The following is a 23,593-nucleotide window of genomic DNA, read 5'->3' as shown; positions in this document are numbered from 1 at the left end:
GGTTTTGCTCCACCATGGTACCCACCAAAGCTGGTTTGTACATAGACCAACCTTAACCCCTTCACAGCGGGTGTAATTCCCCCGCTGTGCTGGGGGGCGGGGGCGCGCACAGCGCCCCAGTGCTCATGACGAGCTCAGCTCATCACGCAGCTCGGTGGCGCTGTGCTCATGACGAGCTGCTCGTCATGACCGTGCCCGTTTTTAAGAACGTTCAGCACAGCGGGGGAATTAGCCCACGTGCGAGCATTGCGCGACTCATGACGAGCTCAGCTCGTCATAAGCACACGAGCACCGTGCCTCATGACGAGCTGAGCTCGTAATGAGCAGCGATGTGGTTAAGATACCACAAATACACTATGAATAGATGTTTGCAGGGTAAGTACCATACTCCTTATCTATTGGACAGAGGTGCAATTACAATTTTGTGATTTTACTTCTGCTCTGAAGTATAGGTGTACATGCACTATACACATGAACATTGCTTCCTAAAATATCAAACAGTCTGTTAAACCATATTGAAAGCCTGCCAAGTCGTGAATCACGCCTTAATTGTATTGATAATTACAATTGCAAATCTATCGGGGAATCAGCCAAGAGCTTTTCAGAGGAAGTCAGATATTGAAACATGCAGAAGGAACTAATTAGGGTCAAGTACTATAGATGGTGAAAATATGCTAGTTCAGCAGTTATTTACATGCTAATACATTCAAGTTTAGAATTCTTGTCTTGGTTGGGATTTTCAAAATTCATTTGAATCTAAAAGATATTGGCGCTTGTGAATCAATATTAGAAGTACAGTACTTAAATTGTTTTTCAGCTGCTTACTTGAGGAAGAATGATTAATTTTATTTCAAAGTACAAAGTTGATATGTTCATACCCTATCGAAACTTCTTTCACGCACTGTAGCTAAAGAGGTTGTATTAGTTGTTAAATGGTTATTATTTTAATTTCGACCATACATTTGTTTTACAGGTTACAAAATTGTGAACTCCGACATTCTGTTGAGAATTAAAGATGACAAAGAATCCTATTTCACTACGGGTCACATCCCTGAAAAAAAAAGGTGTCTTCACAGTAACAAGTCAAGTAAGTAGGCAATAATATGAACTGTATTGTATTGTAATTTCATTTATATATTGCTTAAGACCGCTGACAAGGCGTTGAAGCTCTTTTTCGGTGAGTAGCATGCTACTCCGGAACCCATAAAGAATTAGTGGTGAATTATTATCGTGAAATATGACATTAATTTGAGCGGTGGATATGTTAGTGTGTTATTTGGATTGAGAAGGATAGTAGGGGATAGAAGAGGGAAAAGGTTTGCATTTATATAGAGCTTGCTACCCTTGATGAGGTGTTGAAGCGCTTTTCGGTGAGTAGCACGCTACTCCAGGGCTAAAAAAGAATTATTGGTTAATTAGCCTGGGGAAATATTAAATTAATTTGAGCTGTGGACATGTTAGTCTGTTATTTGGTTTGAAAAGCATAGTGGAGGGATAGAAGAGGGAAGGAACTAGATAATTTTTTTTATTTACATTTAACTACACCTTTACCACTTTAACAAAATATGCTGATAATAAACCCTGCATTAAAATCTGGGCTTGGCTGCCACAGTGTCATACCCCTGGGAACAGCCTTCTTTGCATCCCACTATCAGAACAACACCCACATCAGGAATCTAGTGGGCATTTTGGAAACTGTGGAACCAGGGGGAATGGTTTGTTATCCTGGTCTCTGAATAGGACTAAGTTGTGAAATCTTAGACATTCATTTTCTGTCTTTGGTTATCTTCACAAGATTGGACAGATTTAGAATTTGCTTAGAGTTTGTAGTAGTGTGTGATAATAAAAATGGATTGGAACCCAAAACCTGTTCATTGGATATTATGTCTTTGAAGACTGAACCCAGTATTTTGGTTCACTCATCAAAATATAGTAGGAAAACCAAGATCCTGGGAACAAGTAACAATTATAGTTTTGGTTCTTCAGCTTCACGAAACTGTCTGATCTTGTGCAGATATGAGGCAAGTTGTATAAATGCTTTTATGGTCTCAAACAGTCAAAATAGCTGTGTACGCCAGCAGAAATGTTTTCTGCCATCTACTAAACCCATTTTAGGAATCAGTAATATTTTAACAGCTTCTAAAATGGGTTTGGACTCCATATCGATTTTAAAAAAAATCATAATCTTCATTTGAAAAGCTATCAGCGACATGGTGGTCTGCTGACCCTTGCAGATCATTATCCCTGTGATTGTGTCCAATCGAATTGAGTCGCTATTTGCGACCTACCTCATGAATATTAATTGTGACTCTTTCAGATTTGGAATTTGTACATAGTTTGGGTTCACACAGGTAGGAAAAATACTGGTCGCAAATTGAGACTACGTTATGCAGTGTAATAGTACACCTGACCTTTAGTCATCCTAATACCTTTGCTCCTTTACATTTTGATGAGAAGCTTGAGACAGGCTCACTGCCAAATCTGAGTAGCAAGGACAAGCATAGTTTTAAAATGACGCATGTTTAGAATGTTGTTTTGTATGGCTAAAAGGGAACTAATGGCAAATAATGACTATCTGGTACACCACTGTTCCTGGATAATGAATCACCATGTTTAGGAAAGTGCCCTTTCTGCATAGTTGCCCCCTAACTTTTTGCAGCTACCTGATGCAATTTGGCTGAGTGTGCCTTGGTTCCCTGCCAGTCAGTTCCCCAGGGCATGTTTTCTTTCCCTAACCTGTACCATTGTTTCCCCAATTGGCACAACTCTGTCTGGCCTACCTGCAAGTCCCTAGTAAGGGGTACCTATGGTACCAAGGGCATGGTAGCCAGGAAAAGGACACTGAGGCATGTATTATGCCACCCTCAGACCTCTCTCAACAAACAAGCACAACTGCCAGTGTAGCCTGCTTGTTGTGGTGCAGCTAAAAGTGAAGAGTCAACATGGCACACATTCCTGCATGAGCAGAAAGGTCCCTATAATATCTAAAGCCTTTCTAAGATAATATAAGTGCCCAGTAAAGCCATCCCGAGTATATGTGCCAGACACTGGTCATTACTAGTTTCCTAGCACCAAAATGGCTTAACTGAATCCTGGGATGTTTGGTATCAAACATCTGAGAATAATAAACGTGCTCCGATTCAAGTGTCATATTTATTATTCCATGCACTCAGGGGGCCCTTCAAGAGGGAACCCCTGAACCAAACCAACCGCTGATGGGTTCCTGACTGGTGAACACCAGCCTGACACCACAAGACAAGTTTCTGGACCCCTGGGGTGGGAGCCTTCCCTCCCCGGGCCTAGAAATAAACACTTTCCTGGGAGAAGGTCAAAGATTTTGTTATCAGATTGGCCAATGCTCAAAATCTACTCTAGTCAATTCCACGACTGCAAAATTGTTCATATAAAAATAAATAAATATGCTAATTTCACTTTTGAAAGATCTATGATGCTTACATGTTTAATTTCAGCAAAAACCACCACTGGGTTTGGGCTCTCCACAGTACGGCCAAGCCACTGACCAATATAGAACAAAAGAAAAGCCACTACTGCTGACCTTACTCTTAACCTTATTTGGGCATACATGTGAATTCAAAACATCATGTAGAACCACCACTTGTTGCATAGAATTAATCACTTTTTTATTTTGTTACTTTTTATTCATTGTTTGGTTAATTTTCACCACATTTTATGTTTTATACATCTATACAGAAAGCACAAGAATAACAATGTTTAAATTTTCTTAAAAAACACACCATCTATATCTTCATATGCATACTCAAAATCGTTTCATACAACAAACACTCACTCTCATACACACATACAGCTTCTGAAAAATATGTACATTTAAATCTTCATTTACAATATTCACAAGACACCATAGACATTTTATATATCAAAAACTCTTTTAGAATTTGGAGCACTCTATGTGAAGAAGTTTGTGCAATCTTATGGCTCAACCTATTTGGTCTACGCGTTTCGAACTCATATTAAGTTTGGAGTTTTCATCAGGACCGAAGCTCCAATTGTAGGAGCTTTTTTTGCGGAAATTCTCGGCGCTGAACAAATATTTTGAGAAGTCCAGTAGCATCTAGACTTTAGTTATACGCTAGGACCTTGTGTTCGGGCGGTGCCCAGAGTATAGAGGTGGAAGGTGCTGGCACTTGATTACAGCCTTCCTGTCCCAGGAAGCGTATTCGACCGACTCTTCTCGTGTCAGCGAGATCAAAACGCTCCTTGCAATATGAGGAGTTCAACGTAACAGTTTACGCTGCCCATTGCACGAAGGAATCATGTAAAGTAAGCCATGGCATGCCCAGTATGAGAGTGAAATGGAGGGCGTCAATTAAGTCAAATTGCATGTAATAATAATGACTCATGCCCACCTGCATTTGGATTCGCTAGGTATGGAATCTCACATGAACCTGACGTCAATTTTGTACCGTTTACGGCCTTTACTAGTTCTGGAACCTTCTTCTTTACACAGGGTATACCAATTTCTTGTGCATAACTCTGATCTATAAAATTACCTGTAGCCCCGGAGTCCAACAAGGTATGTACAAGCACAAGTCTGTCCCCAGGTATGTCCAACGTAGCACATACGTTCATATGTGCCACTGCGTTTTGAACTATGTTAACCACAGCTGGGCAGACCTCTTCCTCCTGTGACTTCAAACAAGGGGTCTGGGACTTGTTTGGGTGTTTTGGTTTTCCGAACTCTCCAGCAGGTAATCTACAATGGGCACGTTCTGATTCCCTTTGAATTCTTTGTAGGTTGTCTTGGTTTTTGCTTTGCAGTCTTTGATAAAGTGTCCAGGCTTCCCACAGTACATACATAGCCGTTGTTTCCTCCTTCTCTCTCTTTCGTCTTGACTTAGTGGTCCTCTTATGCCACTAATCTGCATGGGTTCTGTCCCATCAAAAGCTGGTGAGGGTCCATCGGTTATTGCTCTGGGACGTGGAGGTATATATCTGGAGTCGGTACGCTGTTTATCTCCTCGCCTTTCTTGCAGTCTATGGTCTAACTGAACAGTGAGATCAATGAGTTCATCACAGGTGGTTGGCTTGTGCACCACCTGACCCAGGACGTCTTTCAACTCACTTCTCAATCCCTGGTAATACAGCAATGTTCTTTTCTCCATAGGCCAGTCGGTTTCAGCTATGAGTCTATTGAAGGTCGTAATGTAGGACAGTAAATCCTGGGAACCTTGTTTCAGTGTGATTAATTCCCTGTCTAGTTAGAGCAAGTGTGCCTTCCTATCAAATAGTTTGCGCATTTCTTCACCTAAGGTGTCAAAATTATGCAGGGCAGGGTCGTCTCTTTCTATGAGGGGAAAAGACCAACTAGCTGCGTTACCCCCAAGATAAGACATCACAAAGGCCGTTTTATCCTGGTCAGTAGGAAACACTGCTGGTTTACAGATAAAATGTAATTTGCACTGTCCCAGAAAGATACCAAATTTCTTTGGATCCCCAAAGAATCTTTCAGGAGGAGCTAAGGGTAACTGTGCGGGCTGTATAACCTGTATAGTGGAAGGACCCGTACCCTCTCCCACATTATGCGTCGTTTGCCCTGTAGCTGCATCATGAGAAGCTGGAGAAGGTAATGTCCAATTCCTAATATACTGACTCCCCCGCGTACCCAAAGGTCTAGAGCGAGACATTCCTGCCACTTCACGTCTCATAGTGCTCATTTCGTTTCGTAATTCTATATTCTCACCCCTGAAGACATCTACCTCAATTCTCAAAGCGATCAACGTTTACAACACGGATGTAAGAACTGTGTTGGTATCCATCGTTCGGGCTGTAAGTTACAGTGGGCTTGTCACTTTGTCTTACAGAGGAAGGTTCAACACTAACCTTACAACCGGATTACGGCAGGAACGATGTTGTAGCTAATTTAACCCCTTCCCCTATATGGATATATATATATATATATATATATATATATATATATATATATATATATATATATATATATATATATATATATATATATATATATATATATATATATATATTCACTGAAAAAACCATAGGTTTCACACCAGTTATAGTTAGCTGGAAATTTTACTGATATAAAACCATTGAAATTCCCACGTTATAGTTAGATGGACTCACTATAACTTGCGCGTGCAATGCACTGCTGATGACATCACATATTACATCACTCATGACATGGTCAGTGACATCACTCATGACATCACTGATGACACCATCCAGTGAATGTGTGTCTTTCTGAAAAATAAATATATTTTATATATGTATATGTAAAAGTTGATGGAAGAATAAATGTTTAAATAAGTGTCTAAATGGATAGTTTTTAAAAATTGATTGGTTAACTGGCTTAATAAGACATCATCAGCAGTGCATTGCACGCGCAAGTTATAGTGAGTCCATCTAACTATAACGTGGGAATTTCAATGGTTTTATATCAGTAAAATTTCCAGCTAACTATAACTGGTGTGAAACCTATGGTTTTTTCAGTGAATTTAATAGGTTTTTTAAATGCTAATTCCTAACTATAACTGGTGTGAAACCTATGGTTTTTTCAGTGAATTTCATAGGTTTTTTAAATGCTAATTCCTTTGTATATCGAGTTTCTAACCTTTTTTTTTTTTTACAATTTGCTGTTTTTTTTAAAGTATTCATGTTTTTTTTATATAATTTTTTTCTTTTGCGCTCTGGGTGCGCGCTCCGGGAAGCTTTCAGCTAAGCTCTCCGGTAAGCTTTTCCGTGAGCTCATCTGAAAGCGCACCCAGAGCGCAACTGTCGTTCGTGAAAAAAAATATGAATGAAAAGTTAATAATAATGCAAAACATTTCGTACCATACAAATAAAATTAGTTTTTTTTAATAAGGAAAATGATTATGCATTTCTGTAAAAGTTTGATGACGTCACTTCGGCGCGCAACGTAAGTGCCCTCGGAAGCGCCTACGTTCGCGGCGCGTAAACGCACGCAAAAGCGCCTACGATCGCGCCACGTTTGCGCCCCGGAAGCGCCTACGATCGCGCTGCGTAAACGCACCCGGAAGTGCTCCGGAGCGCGCAGCGTAAACGCGTCGGGTCATGTGACCCTAAAATAACACTTTTCATTGGTTGCTAACAGTTTTTTTTACAATGAATGAAATCCCCACCCATTTCCTTCACTTCTTCTTTCACTTTTGTGACTGAAAGACCTGCCTTTTTTGCTGTTGCATATTTCTTGGATAATCATGGCTGCCAGACCATCCAGCAGTGAAGATGACTCCAATGATTTCATTGATGAAGAGCCTCCTCAGCCGAAGGTCAAAGAGCATTTCATCTGGAAATTTTTTAAGTTTCCAGCAGACCAGAAAAAGGTGAATGCACCAAAAGTAGAGTGCAGGATCTGCAAACAGGTCCTGTCACGGGGTAACCCCCAAAAAAAGTACTCTTTTGGGAACTTTACCATGATCCGACATGTGGAGAGGAGGTACCCCCAGAATTTTTCCCGGGAAAGTGTCAGGGCTCTGGCACAAGAGGTTCCCAGAGATGGGGCCTCTACATCAACCGGAGGAGCAACTTCTTCTGGGAGAGAGCAATCGCAGGAGCAGGTGCCAAACATACAACCTGCATTTAACCATGGGGTCGTCAGATGCAGATACTGCAATCAACTCCTCACCTATGGGGAGCAAAGTGTCCTGCTCATGGTTCGAGCATTGGAGAACCATCGCTGCCCTTCCCACCCCTAATTTTTTTGTTTTCTTTTTGCTCCTGTTGAGCAGTTTCCATTCCCTGTTTTTGTTCCTTGTCAGTTAAAAGAAGAAAACCAAAAGTTCTTTTCAGAACTACCTCCAATTCTCATCAAAGAGCTATATTCTTAAAAAAATGAAGAGTAAGTGAAATATAGTGCATTGATAATTGAAAGGAGAATGAGTAAGAAAGAACAGAAAGGTATGAGAGGTGAAAGGAAGTGAAGTAGGAGGAATGAAAGAAGGTGAGTGTTAGAAAAGAAAGTTATGACACAGTGAATAAACTGGAGGCCTCATTTCTGAAAAGTGACGCATCGCTACGTGAAAACAGCGATGCGTCACTTTTCTGGACGCACTCCTTATGACATTCCAGATATGTCATATTTAATATATGACTAATCAATTCGCAAGGAGTTACAGATATGTCAGTATTTCTGACGTATCTGTAAACACAAAAGTAACGCATTGCTGGAGTGCGTCACAAAAGTGACGCAACTCCAGTAATGTGTCCTTTCACATGGAAAAAGCACCATGTGAAAGGTTTGCTGTGAAGCAGGCGCAAGATTTTGGCGCAACAGCATCCTAAAAGTGACGCACTGCGTCATTATTACCAAGCTTTTTGCAGGGGAACACCCCCTCTGCATGCATTATACCTGACACTATTTTTTAAAAAGTGACGCATCTAGGTACATGGGTCACTTTTTAAAACTCTGCGCCACATTATATCTGCATCAGGTATTATGTATGCAGAGGGGTCAATCCCTCGCAAAAAGCTTGGTAATAACGACGTACTGAAATCTATGAGATTTCTCTGCGTCACTTTTAGGATGATGTTGCATCAAAATCTTGCGCCTGCCTCGCGTCACTTTCATGTTTACAGATATGTGAGAAATACTGACGTATCTGTAACTCCTTGCAACATGATTCGTCATACATTAAATATGATACATCTGGAATGTCCTAAAAGTGACGCAGTGAAATCTCAAACATTTCACTGCGTCGCTATTACAAAGCTTTTTGTGGGGGAACACCCCCTCTGCATGCATTATACCTCACGCAGATATAATGTGGTGCTTGATTTTAAAAAGTGACCCATCTACCTAGATACGTCACTTTTTAAATATAACGCAACGAGGCACATTTTTTTACACCACTGGTGCGATGCGTCACTTTTCTGTGCGCACTCCTTATGACATTCCAAGTAACGCATTGCTGGAGTGCGTCACAAAAGTGACGCAACTCCAGTAATGCGTCCTTTCAAATGGGGAAAGCAGCATGTGAAAGGTCTTGCCTCAGTCTAACACCTGCTGTAAAGCAAGCACAAGATTTTGACGTAACAGCATCCTAAAAGTGACGCAGTGAAATCTCAAAGATTTCACTGCGTCGCTATTACAAAGCTTTTTGCGGGAGAACACCCCCTCTGCATGCATTATACCTGACGCTATTTTTAAAAAGTGACGCATCTAGGTACATGGGTCACTTTTTAAAACTCTGCGCCACATTATATCTGCGTCAGGTATAATGTATGCAAAGGGGGCATTCCCCCGCAAAAAGCTTGGTAATAACGACGTACTGAAATCTATAAGATTTCTCTGCGTCACTTTTAGGATGCTGTTGCGTCAAAATCTTGCACCTGCCTCGCATCACTTTTATGTTTACAGATATGTCAGAAATACTGACGTATCTGTAACTCCTTGCAACATGATTCGTCATACATTAAATATGACACATCTGGAATGTCATAAGGAGTGCGCACAGAAAAGTGACGCATAACACCAGCAGTGTAATAAAATGTGCCTCGTTGCACTATATTTAAAAAGTGACGCATCTAGATAGATGCGTCACTTTTTAAATATTGCATAACAATGCGCATTTTTTTACACCGCTGGTGCGTCACAAAAATTGACGCACAGGAGGCGCAAAACTAGCAGCGCAAGGCCTTCATAAATATGGTCCTGGATTTTCCCCGTGCTTCGCCGGTGCGCGTACCATGCGCTTCCCCCGCGCAAAACGAAAAAAAATAAAATAAATTAATGCCCTGCAGGACCCTATTTTAGCCCCTACATCAAACCTAGGGGGTCAGAGGGGGTCTACTCTTCCCCCTTATGGTCATTTGCCCCTTTTTTTTTCAAACCCCTTGTGTCTCGATTTTACCGAGACACAAGATGGCGGCCGCTCCAGACTGTTTAGAATGTTTACAGACACCCAAGAGCCAATCAGCTTCCTGCGCGCAAGTCGCGTGTCGCGCCGGGAGCGCTCACGGGTGCGCGCACCGGAGAGCGCCTATAGATATATATATTTTTTTGAACCTAAATTACTCAAAATCCACTGGAGCACATATCTTGAGACATAGCAAAGGCACATCGGGCTACCAGTCCCTACAATTTTGCCAAGTTTGGTGGAAATCCATTCAGCCGTTCGGGCTAAAAGTGAAATCGACCGCCCTATGGAAATTAACATGGGGAAAACGCGTTTTGGGACCCCCCTTTTATCTCGGCCCCCGCTTGACGTATCCCCCCCAAACTTTTAAGGAAGGACCCGAGCTCGACGAGGCCATTTTCAGGAAATTTTCAGGCAGATTCGTCAACCGGTGCCAAAGTTATTCCAAATAGAATTTTGAGATTTAACATTGAAAAAAATCCTAACTATAACTACCTACTGGCGACCGCCAGTAGGTAATATATATATATATATATACATATACATATACATATACATATATATATATATATATATACATATACATATACATATATATATATATATATATATATATATATATATATATATATATATATATTCAATGAAAAAACCATAGGTTATAGTCCATATATAGTTAGGAATTAGCATTTACAAAACCTTATTTTACTCGCATAAAACCATTGAAATTCCATATATAGTTAGATGCGCTAACTATATATCGCGCACCCGCAATCCACTGCTGATGATGTCACATATTACATCATTCATGACATGGTCAGTGACATCACTGATGACATCACTGATGACAACTCAAATGACATCACTGATGACATCTCAAATGACATCACTGATGACATCACTGATGACAACTCAAATGACATCACTGACAACATCACAGATGACATCATTCATGTGTTAATACGATGAACCTCTACAGACTCTGATATATCCTTAGATACACTCAGTGAAAACAGACACTCACAGATTGTCACTCATCCATGGAGTTACTCATACACCTAGACAGTCATGCAAAGAATCAATCACACCTCCAATTCCTCAACTATACAGTTATACACACCTTACTTATTGAAGCATATTCTAACACATATTTACTCTCTTATATAATCCCTAATAAAAGTTCACAATGATCCATACAGCCATTCACACATTCACTGGCTCTAATGCACAGTTATTTATATATGTTAACTCTCACATGTACTGTGTTTTACATATGTACTTACTTTGACATGTAGCACTGAGATATCCATTCACTCACCAATACACTCATGCACACAGTCAACCGCCCATACAGCTGTTTCCACATGCACTTTTGAAACCATACATCTAGTGAATCAACTGCTCACACATCTATGCACAGAGTCACACACCTCCCAGCCACTCACACATATACTCAGTCTCCCATACAAATACTTGAGCAACCAATCAATAACCCATATAGTTATTCATATAGCTACTGATCAACACATGCAGCAGTTTACAGAACAACAGATATAATGATGCACAAACTAATATAGTTTATTCACTAACCCATGCACTCAGTGAGACACATTTAATCACTCCCTCATACAATCAGTCATGCACCTACTAAATCCTTCATCCAGACATTTATACATCCACTCATTCTTCAATATGTAAGACATATTTTAACTTTACAGAAACATACAGTCACTGGATGTTGTGATCAGTGATGTCATCACTGATGTCACTGACCATGTCATGAATGATGTAATATGTGACATCATCAGCAGTGGATTGCGGGTGCGCGATATATAGTTAGCGCATCTAACTATATATGGAATTTCAAGGGTTTTATGCGAGTAAAATAAGGTTTTGTAAATGCTAATTCCTAACTATATATGGACTATAACCTATGGTTTTTTCATTGAATTTCAATGGTTTTTTGAAAGCTAATATTTGTATCTGTAAAATGTATTCTTCTTTAAATCATAAAATATATTGTACATGTTTTTTATACATTTTTAAAAAAAAAAAAAATTTGTTCCGCTCCGAGTCCGCGAACTGGTCAGCTTCCCGTTAGCTGAATTCAAAGCCGCGACTTGGTGCGCGAGCCGGTAATCGTTCCTTAAGCGTAACTGTTACGTTATCATGACGTTTTGCGTTGTCGCGTAATACGTTATCCGACGTGCCAAGTTAGCGGACCCGGAAGCGGATTGGATAGTGGCGCAAAGCGCGAAACGTAAAGACAGCAGGTCATGTGACTCGATAATAACACTTTTCATTAGTTCATTTCACTTTTGGTTTCCTAATGATGTAATACTAGGTCATGTGACCTAAAAATAACACTTTTCATTGGTTCAGAACTTTTGCTTTTCCCAAATCATGTAAACCCCTCCTTCTTTCCTCACTCTGACTTTCATCTTGGTGAGAGAAAGACCATTTACCTGAAGTTCAACAATGGCTTCCATTCTTGCTGCAGCTGGTACACCCCCACCACCACCTCCACCTCCTCATAAGAAGAGAGGACCACCAAGTCAATTTACCTCCAACAGAGAGCAGGAAGAGGAGGAAGAAGAAGAAGAGGATCCACATCAACAACAATTTATCCCAGAGTTGCCCCGTGTTTCAAAGAGAAAAACTAGTTTCATCTGGCAGTTTTTTTCCATCCCTCCAGGGGAGAAGAAGGTGAATGCGAAATATGTCACCTGCCTCATCTGTGATTACAGATTGTCAAGAGGCACAGAGAAGAAATATAGTATGGGCAACTATACTATGCATCGACATATGACCAGGTGGCATCCCTTGAACTACAGCCGGGCTGAGTTAAGGGACCTACAAGACAATCCCCCGACAACTCCTGTGGCCAGATCTACCTCATCAATGTCTTTGTCAGGAAGAGAGGCACAGGAAACTGTGCCAAATATTCAACCAAATTTCCAACATATGAGGTTTACTTGTATATATTGCGGTGCAATGTTGTCGTATGGGAACATGAGCATCAATTTGATTAATATGGTGTTCGAAAACCATAAGTGCCCTAATGCACCCAAGAAGTAATTTTTTTTTTGCTCCTGTTGAGCCGTTTTCAATGCCTGTTTTTTTGTTGTTTCCCCTCCATAAAAAACACAAAAAAAACATAAAACTGTTCTAAAAATACAAAAAAATCAAAAAATGTTCAGAAAAAAAATATATATATAAAACAACAAAAACAAAAAAAAAAAGTTCTTTTCAGAACTACCTCCCCTTTCAAATAAAATTGCTAGAATGTTTATCACTCTGGCAAGCTCTATTTCTTTTGGTTCGCTTCAAGTTCGCTGACCGGTTCGCGAACTTTAAGCGAACTAAAAAAATATTTTTTTTAAAAAAAGAAGAGTTAGTATAAGGGAAGTAAACAGAGAATAATGTAAAAAGAAAGACAGCTATAGAGAGTAAATGAGAGATAGTGTCAGTGACATCATCAGCAGTGCATTGTGGGTAAAAAGAGTAGAAAACATTTACCTTATAATTCTTGTTACCTTTTTAAAATATTTTTTCATACTTTCAATCTGTAAAACAGAGAACAAACATTTCCAAAAATATTAAAACATGTACTTAAAAATTAGAAAAGACAAGGGAAAAGGTTCAAGAACAAACAGTTTTTCAACAACTTTGACATTTACAGAAGTCTCTGCTTCTCTACGTCCCCTACACAATCCTAAATATATATATTTTACAAAAAACTGTATCTTGATGTTGAAGATGTAAAGCCATCATAAAATTGTCTCTAATATTTTAAATGATAGTTTCAGGATGCAAATAAGATGTCTGCTTTGAAGAGCTTTCTTTGAGGTGAGGCCTATTCCTTTTAAAAAAAACAGTACCCGGAAATACAGCACTATAAGCATTAAAATTGACACTTACAAAAGACTCAGTTTTTCCATATCTACCTCACATTTCTAAATGTATATCATAAGTACAAACAGAAGAACATTAATTATACATGTTAAATGGTTTATTTTTGCTGTTCTCAGAATGTATCAAATTTCACTTAAATCAGTGACTTGAAGATATTCATCATGTAACAGCGGGGAAAAAAAAACACAATCAAAATGACTGTGTTTAAAAAACCCATACAACCTAAGAAATCTGATTTCAAAACTCCTTAAAATTAACTTACTTTCAATGACGTCGAAGGATCTCCTATGAACAGCATCCACTCTGTTGTGCTATAAATATTTTCTGCCCGCCACTTTCTGAAAGAAAACCTCCATCGATACGAAAAATATGTTACATAGAAAAAAAGACTTCTCTCATTCTATCACATGTTTCCACTAGGCCAAATCATGTTGCCGCGATTCGCAAGTCTTGTAATTCTTCCAATCAAATCCCGACATTTTCTATTTTCGCAACTTGCAAAAAGAAAACATTTGAGATTATTTTCACAATCCTGGACTACTAATATCTTACTCTTCTTTGTCACTCATGTTCTCCTTTTCCTATGACACTGATACTGCTTACTATGAAGCAGACTTACTTGCATCAGGTTTATATAGTCGGATTTTACAAAATAACATTATAATTAAAAGTTTTGGACCAATAATCTAGACAGCATTGCAGACTTACATTCCCTCAACTTGATGAACCTTTTCCAATTCTTCACAGGAAATCTCGAGATTCTTTCTTTAAAATTTTGGTTTTAAAAACACCAGGTAAGAATTTTTAAGGTCAAACGGCAATTTTTTTTTGAAACTTACAACGGAATCATTGCAGAATGACCAGCCGTTTCGAGACTTTAAATAAGCTGTATAATGTCCTGAAGTTGTTGAAGGACCATCGTGATAGATAATTGCTACAGTTACAAAAGTCCTTCCTGATATTGAAAGCTGAGAAGCCACAAATTTTTTTATTAAAGTTGACAATTTTGATCCATCAGGCCTACATCGTTGGATCATTAAAATGACATACTGTCCATATCTACGTATAAGTAATGTTGACATCATTTCAGATTTACATTGGCTACACTCCATGTTGTGATCCGCTGCATTTACTAGCTTATTAAAGGAGACTGATTTACTGTCTGGCAAAGTTAAATATATAAATCTTTCTGAGTCTACACTAGTAGTACTTGATACCCTACAATTCTCGCAGTCATGCTGCCATTGATAAGAAAGCCCAAACAGGTGATCTACATCTACACCCTCAACTTGCAATATATCAAGCATATACATTAAAAACTCCTGACAATCTTGCTGATTATTTTCAGAGAAGTCTGTTTGACCTGAACATTCATCTAACAGATAACGAACTTCAGACACACTTTCTACTTTTGTTCGATCAGTGCTACATTTCTCGAAAACAGAATTCAACAAACAGCATAAAATTTGTTCAGAATTCAACAGAATCTGTTCTTTTAAACTCTCTAGTGAAAAGAGAACATTAACCACTACATTTGCATAGCAGTTGACACCAGAACTGTTTTCAAATTGAAAACCGACAACATCTTCAACAGAATCCACTTTCTTTCTGCTAACAATTTTCGGTTCATTGACTTTTAGTCTTTTTGCAACAACCTCCCTACTATTACTGCTATTTCTACGTTTGCGGCCTACCACACGTTTCTCAAACAAAGGATATTGAGGCAAATGTGGCGCATACTCTCTTCTTAACCTATTGTATTCCTTAACACAATCTAGATCCGCACAAATGTTTGTGACATCACAGTCAATCAAGTACAATCCCGATAAAGTTCTAACTCGTGACAATGCCACATATGCCATACCCTCCTTGAACACAGAACTGCCAATATTCACCAATGCACAGTCTACACTTAAACCTTGCGATTTATGGATTGTCACCGCATATGCCAAGCAAACAGGAAACTGTTTACGGCGAACATATAAATCTTTAACAAGCAAAAACCTAGCAGAACAACGACCAATTTGCTGTACTTCCTCAATGCCATCAAATTTAATTCTTAAAAATTCTATTCCATCTCTATTTCTGTATTTCTCAAAATCAACAACATTACCCATTGATCCATTTACCAGACCTCTTTCTACATGTAAATTCCTTCTCAAAATAATTCGGCAATTTAAACACACATTCAAAGTCTTTTCAAAACCCGCTGTTTTAGATATAGTCTTCTCTAATGAATCCAATTTTGATTTCAAATTGTCTGACAAAATAATTGTTGATCCCATATGCTCTAATTTGTCGATAGCTTCAAGTTTCACAATCTCTTGCTTTTCTAAATTCAACATTTTGTTGTTGAAGATGGCACATTCTGCAAGAGTTGGCATGAGACATATCCCGGATTTCTTCTCAGTAATTTTCTGAAAAATATTCTCAGGCACAATCTCTTGTTTGGGATATAAATTTGACAGTAATCGTGCATTTAAAGCTTCTTTCCCATGCTCAGTCACTTTTCCAATTCTAATATCTTGTAGAATATTCTTGTAATCTTCATCCTTTGCCTGACGCATATTTTGATGCAGTTCTGCATAATTGAAGTTTAACCATATATTGACGTTGCCAATGCTCCCTAGGCACTTCCTGGTATCTTCATGCGTGAGTATTTTGAACACAGGTTGACCTTTTACTGGTGTCAGCTGCAGAAGATCTCCGAAAACAATGATGTGTTTCCCACCAAATAACACATCATATTCAGTTTTAAGTACTTCTTGCATTCTCAAATGCACAAAGGCAAGCATGACATTGGAAACCATGCTTACTTCGTCAATGATAAGTAGTTTCATTTTCCTCAAGACTCTTGAAACTTCACAGCAAGCATCTCCAGATAACTTGTTGTATTGTAATTTGTTGTCATGCTCCACCGGCAGCATCAGTAGACGATGCAAAGTAATACCTTTAATGTTATGTGCTGCCAGTCCAGTAGGAGCGGTGACAACACAAGACAGCGATGACTCAGTCCTTTCCTTCAAATAACAAGAGATTGCTTTAATGAGGAAACTTTTTCCAGTTCCCGCTTCTCCACTCACGTACAGTCGGACAGGCTTCAACGATGTACATGAGCACTTGTTCTTCTCATGACTTAATCCGTGCTCAATTTCCGTGGTAACTTCATCATATATTTTCCTCTGCTCAACGTTGAGTTGTTTTTCCAAGTCTTCTAAGTTAACTGAATCCTCCTGAGCATGTGCCATGGCTCTTTCCACTTCATTCATAGCAGTGGCAGCTTCATTTTCGATAATAGGTCCTCCAAGTGGATCTTGACTCAATGAAACAGAACTCTGACTGTCCTGAGAACTGTCTCTGGCAATCTCGGCTGCAATCGTTGCTTCCTGCTCAATTTCCAAAGTTAGCATTTCTTGATATTTAGAAAAAGCAGGACATTCTATGGACTCCTTGGCTGCATTGAAAGAGTCTTCGTAACAGAGGAAATCTCCAAGCAGTTCCTCTTCTGCACGCCAAGGCTTGAAAAGTTGCAAAAGTGCTAAATAAAAAAACTCCTTTTTTTCTGGAGATTCACCACTCAATTTTCGATGGTTTACTAATTGGCATTTTCTTTGCTTGACCAGGCATCCCTCACTTCCAATTACAGCATACACTCCTTTCTCAATATCTTCTTTGATGTTCCTCTTGAATATATAATTTTGGAGAACCTCATATAGACAAACATTCTCAAGGTGACTGCTTCGATTTGGATAATATGTATCCAACATGTTGGTCTTCAAAATGTCGGTACTGTTTGGTTCCTTTTCTGCCAAATACTCAATTTCCCGGACAGGTTTTAGAACTCGATTTCGCGTTGCAGCAAGACCAAGACTCGCCCAAACTAGACTCCTGGATTTGGCATAGAGACTTGCTGAAGACAACCGGTCAGAACATTCGTAAGCTCCGATTTCTCGATGCGACAACATCTTCAGACTGAAACTGTACAACTTCTTGCTGAGGCTCTTTTCATGAGAAATATCCTCCCACATATCCTTCAGTTCGGTCTTTTCTTTTTTGGTGATGTAAGATGTCACATACCGAGCCACAGCCATACAGTTGTCAGCCACAAACTGTATATCCATGTTAGCATTCCACATAGACAAAATCACTGGGTTGTAGTCATTGATGTACTTGGACTCTTCGTTCCTTTTCAAATTGTATGTATTCTTGGGTGATTTCCTCGTCACATTATGTCGCAGCGAAGACATCAAACTGTTCACTCTTCCTTTAGAAATCACCGGTCGTGGAAAGTTGAAACGACATTTGGTGTAGAACTTGTCCTTGTTTCTGAATTTACGACGACAGTACTTTCCACAACGATGGCTTTGGAAACGTAGAACTTGTTCTCTTAGACTTTTCTTCTCCGTTGCGTTTGGAACAGCACACGTAGAATACTGTTCGATGAAATTCATCACTAAGTCATCCGGATCTGTTCCAAATTTAGGTGCATCCTTGATCCACAACAACATATGTATATGAGGGGCACCTCTTGCTTGGTACTCCTTTCTCCAGAAGAAATCCAACACCTCTCCAAGAGGTGGATTATTTTTATTTGTGATGAAAGACATCATAGCTTCAAATCTATGATTGAAGTACCTGCATACATTCACTGGATCCAAAGAACACAGTTCTCCAGGTGTCTTGAATTCAATGTTTTCAATATTTCCATTTGCCTCTCGTAGAAATTCAAGTAAGTCTTCCCAGCCATACTCGGCACAGCTCAGAGTGAGGAACCATGTTGGAGTTCCTAAGTTCCTCAGCATACATTTTAAATCACCATGACGACGGTACCAGTACTCATTAGTACCACGCTGACACACCATGAGATTAATTAAGTGAGAATCCAAAATACTGTCTTGGACATTGACTTTATGCATAAAGTCACTTGCCGAGATGTTTCGCATCTGTATACCACTTTTTAAGATGTGGTTCACTGCATATGACAGTCCAGACAGATCGCTTTCAAACAGGAGATGAAACAAATAGGGAATGCATTGCCGAAACCTAGGATCTGCTGCATACAATCGTAAAGTCCGGTATTCAGACGCAGGAATTTGATGAGGTCGCTCATCATATCTTCCTCCTTGACCTGTGGGAAATAGCTGTGGGAAACACAGAGCTTCCAAACTTTCCTCCCAAACACTAATGGGACTCCCTTTGGCTTGTTTCATTTGAAACAACTCAATAGCATTCCCCATGACTTCCTTGGAATGCAAAGGATGAACACTATAATGTTCATATATTTCTTCACTTTTAGAGGCCTCTACTTTCTCAATTTGGCCAGCACACAAATCGCTATCCTCTTCATCACTTACTTCCTCTTCTGCAACATATACATTCTTATAGTACTTATTATTTTTCTTCAAATACACTGTTGCCTTTTTGACTTTCCTAACATCCACTAAATCTTGCCATATTTTCTTATTCTTTGTCGGAACCCCATTAACCAAGATAACCAGAGGTTCCTCTTCCACTTCTTCTATTCCAATTGTGTTAATGTTTTTGTTCAAATCTAGAGGCAAATAAACAACTCTTCCCTTTAATCCTCTCTGTAAATCTGCTGGAGGCAACTTCCCTGTCTTTGGCTCCATTCTTACAATAGCCTGAAAGGGATGGATACTTTGAATCAAAATAGATTCATAAGTATTTAAATCCTTCAATTCAGAAGGAATCTCAACCAATTCCAGATTATTATGAACTGCCCTAGCAGGCATCTGGTTTTGGTTTAATTTATTACAACAATAAGTACACACACGTTGATCCGATCCCAAATCAAAATAATTTTCTACCATCAAGTATGTGGCAAAATCCTTCCATTCACTATTATTTTCCCTTTCACTTTTTGCATATAAATCCACTACCTTAGTCTGATTCTTATAATAAGTGCGTCGACAACATACACAAGTGAAATTAGGCCTCTCACTTGATTTCATCTGAAACGTGGCAATTTCCTTCTGAAAATTATCTGTACTGGAAACCTGTACATTATCTTCCACATTACCCTCTACTTCTGGGTCAATTTGAACATTCTCATCTTTACTACCAAAGTAACAAAACTCAATTTCTTCACAAATATTCTTCACATCTATTTCAGAACCATGCAAAAGAGCAGCACATAATTGTTTAAGCATAATTGCTGGACTCTTAGCATAATACAACATTCTCACTAATTTTCTCACTTTATTATGATGCACTGCTAGCATCCTGAAATGATGAAAAACACTCTGGCATACTCTCCTGGAAAGACAAGCCAGTGAATGACCACGCAAACCTGTCATTTGTCTCACTCTGCAAGGATCTAAATCTTGCAACAACTTCATTTTCTGCTTCAAACTTTTCTTATTAAATGTCCGTATAAAATCACAAAGCAAATTGATGGAAACCTGTCGCACACTGCAAATAGAACTACACTTCCAAATGTACACAGGACCCTTAGGACGTCTTCCTAAAACCTCATCACTTAGCGCCTCTTCTGTCTCTGTTGTCACAAGTTGTTCTTTTTCAACTGGACAACCATCCTTCACTTCATAAGCTCGACCACTGATGTCAACTGCATGCACCAAATCATTATCCTGAAAATAAGTCTCCTCATTAAAAAATGCCTCAGAACTTGAACTATGCATCCATTCTCCGGAAAAAACTTCACAAAAGTTAGTACGATTTACTACTCTCTTCCATCTACTTTTTGTTTTGAAATCAGAAATTACCTTGCTTAGTTTCCTAATTCTATTGATTACCAAAATAAACAACTTTCGCTTAATTTCAAAAGCATGATCAATAATTTTCTCTACATTTTTCTTCTTCTTATAAAATGCCGCTTTCTGTTGGCCTTTCTTTTTAATATTTTTCAATAAATTAACTAATATCCTATTACGGAACATTCGATTTCGAATGTCCCTAAACTGTTGTTTCCTTCTACTATCATGCACAGAGTTATCTCTTCCTCTACCAGTAACATTTGTGATGGGTCTCTCCTTTCCATTTAAATTACTTTTCTTTTTGTGAACTGAAACATTTTTTTGAGCAAAACTTTTTTTACTACAAATATTTCTTAAGAATGATTTCGTGCTCTTACCCGGACCTTTCTTGGTGTTTTGACAAGTATTTGGGGAAGAGGACTGCTGCAATAAAACATCATCCTGCTGTCTTTGACGTTTTCTAGCCTTTCTTATTCTACTTTTGGAAGGCATTTTACAAACTATGAAAGAATCTGCAGTTGAATCTGTGGAAAAATATAATATAAAATGTTATTAACCACTATTACCAAACAGTAAATAAATAACAGTCATCTAAAACTTAATGCCGTACTAATTATTTAACATAGCAAATATTTTCCACCAGCACTGCATCACAAAAATGACACTCAATGGTACAAAACAGGCATACAACACTCATAAATCACTCCCTAATATTTTAAATCATTAATTTAGGATGACGATAAGATGTAGCCTATCTAAAGATTTGTTTAGGCCCAGATCTTTAGACTGGGGTGAATGTGTGTCATTGATCCACATTCAGTCCATCACCTGTTTTGTTTATTTGAGGTGAGGCCAACACATGGTTGCAGATAAGATTATCACTGAAAAAAAACAAGGTAAAAAAACATGTGAAGGCCTACCAATGAAGTAAATCATTAAATGAAAACCAATACATTTCTGGAAATATGCACTACTAGTGCTTCATAAGATGTTTTGGGTCATATTTATAAGGCATTTGAGTGTGTAGTATGCTATTTTACGTTGTTCATGGTGCAAATTTATTGTAAATACGCTCCCACCTGCGGTTGGCAAATTTAGATTTTGATTATGGGAGTTAGATAGGCATGTTAATAATTTCCCAAAAATGGTGTATAACCCCAAACAACCTTTGAAGCAAATGCTCTTAGCCATGTTATCCACCTCCCATTGGATAACATGGCTAAGAAGTGCTTGCAAATGTGAAAAAAAACGGCCGCAATGCATGAATATCGCAGAAAAATCAGCGATATTCATACATTTTCCAGCAAATGCTCTTAGCCATGTTATCCACTTCCTATTAAATAACATGGCTAAGAACTGCTCAGGGCCCCATGAGGAACGCTTTCCATTTAAAAAGGGAAAAATAACATCAAAGACACTAAAATGCCTTCTAAATATGACCCCAAACAACCTATGAAGCTCTAACAGTACATATCCTGAAATTTAATTGATTTCAAAATTCGTTTTTAAACACAGCATATAAATCAATTGTATACCTGCATTCATGAAGAAATGACTAAAAATGTCCTTGAGACACATGAAAGTGTTTTCTGGAATGCCCTAGCACCATTTTTGGGACACTATTAACATGGCTAGGTAACTCCCATAATCAAAATCTAAATTTGCCAAGCGCAAATGGGAGCGTATTTACAAGACACTTGCCCCAAGAGGAACACTTTCCATTTAAAAAGGTAAACATAACATCGCAGAAAAGTCAGCAATATTCATGCATTATCCAGCAAATGCTCTTAGCCATGTTATCCACCTTCCATTGGATAACAGAAAGCTGATTGGCTCTCCGGTGTCTGTCAACATTCTAAATAGTCCGGAGCGGCCGCCATCTTATCTCTCGGTAGGATCGAGAGAGAAGAAGAGGTGAAAAACGAAGGGGGAATTTATTGAAAGGGGGCAAGGTATACCCCTCTTGACCCCCTAGGAATGTTGTTGGGGTTATTAAAGGGTCCCGTGGGGAAAATAAAAAAAAATGATTTTTCACGGTAGAAGCGCTTCACGGGCCGCAAACTGGGCCGCAAACTGGTAGCGAAACGGGAATTCGCCATTTTGTGCTTCGTTTTAATTGTTTAGAGACAAAAATTATCGCCGCACATCGGCCACAATGCATGAATATCGCTGAAAAGTCAGCGATATTCATGCATTATCCAGCAAATGCTCTTAGCCATGTTATCCACCTTCCATTGGATAACATGGCTAAAAACCGCTCTGTGCTTGAGCTTTTTTTTTTTTTTTTTTTGCTGCGTGACGTTTGTTAACGTTCGATTCGATGGAAATCAGGAAGTGTTGAACACCATTTTGTCACTGCGAGTAAATATTTTATTATAAATGAATCCTTATTGATAAACATTGTCAGCGCCATCTTGCGTTTTTGTCCAATGCCACAATTTTGTCGTGCACGGCAGCCATTTTAGATGCCTTGACCAGGGCCACTCTCTGCACGCCGCTGATTCTTAGCATGGCTCCCCACCCTCGCACGCATCTCCCCCACGCAATGGTCACCCCCGCTCTCTCTCTCATGCATGGGCCATATACTTCCCCCATCTGCGCTGCTCTTCTCTGAGAATCACACCCTGTGCCCGCTCGACACCTCCCTTTCACCCTATTCACTACCGCACCCTCTGACACTTCTCTTCCTCTGTGTCCGATTGTCCAGGCCGGACCTAGGCTATCACCTAGCCCTGCGGATGTAGTTTATGGCTCCAGCTGTAGAGTATCCAGACATGCCAACCCTCCCGATTCAGGTGTGAGACTACTGATTTCAGTGCTAGTCTTTCGCTTCCCGATTCCTGCAAGGAAAAACCCGGGGGCATATTTCCAACAACTAGCGGTAATTTTTGTCTCTAACTTGTTTAGAGACAATAATTATCGCCGCACTTCGGCGAATTTTATCGCACATAAATTGATTTCTTAAATCGTTTTTAAAAACAACATATCTGTTTCAGCTTACATAACAAACCATGGAATGGGCTCCATGTACCACAATAACTTGTGTTACTGCATGCCAGAATGTTACAC

At 39.1% G+C, this 23,593-nt stretch overlaps 1 protein-coding gene across 2 annotated transcripts in view; it reads left to right on the top strand.

Annotated features, from left to right (window-relative positions):
- LOC147673984 (uncharacterized) overlaps positions 1-23,593 on the top strand; it is a 987,450-nt gene that overhangs the window by 284,461 nt on the left and 679,396 nt on the right. For both annotated transcript variants that reach the window (XM_086945069.1, XM_086945070.1), the window contains exon 4: positions 974-1,087. In XM_086945069.1, coding sequence (XP_086801195.1) covers positions 974-1,087 — 114 coding nt within the window. The remainder of the gene's footprint in view (positions 1-973; positions 1,088-23,593) is intronic.

This window comes from Lissotriton vulgaris, chromosome 12, assembly GCF_964263255.1.
Source record: "Lissotriton vulgaris chromosome 12, aLisVul1.2, whole genome shotgun sequence".
NCBI classification, from domain to species: domain Eukaryota; kingdom Metazoa; phylum Chordata; class Amphibia; order Caudata; family Salamandridae; genus Lissotriton; species Lissotriton vulgaris.
Note: the sequence above shows the minus strand (reverse complement) of the source record. Positions and strands in the feature narration are given on the sequence as shown.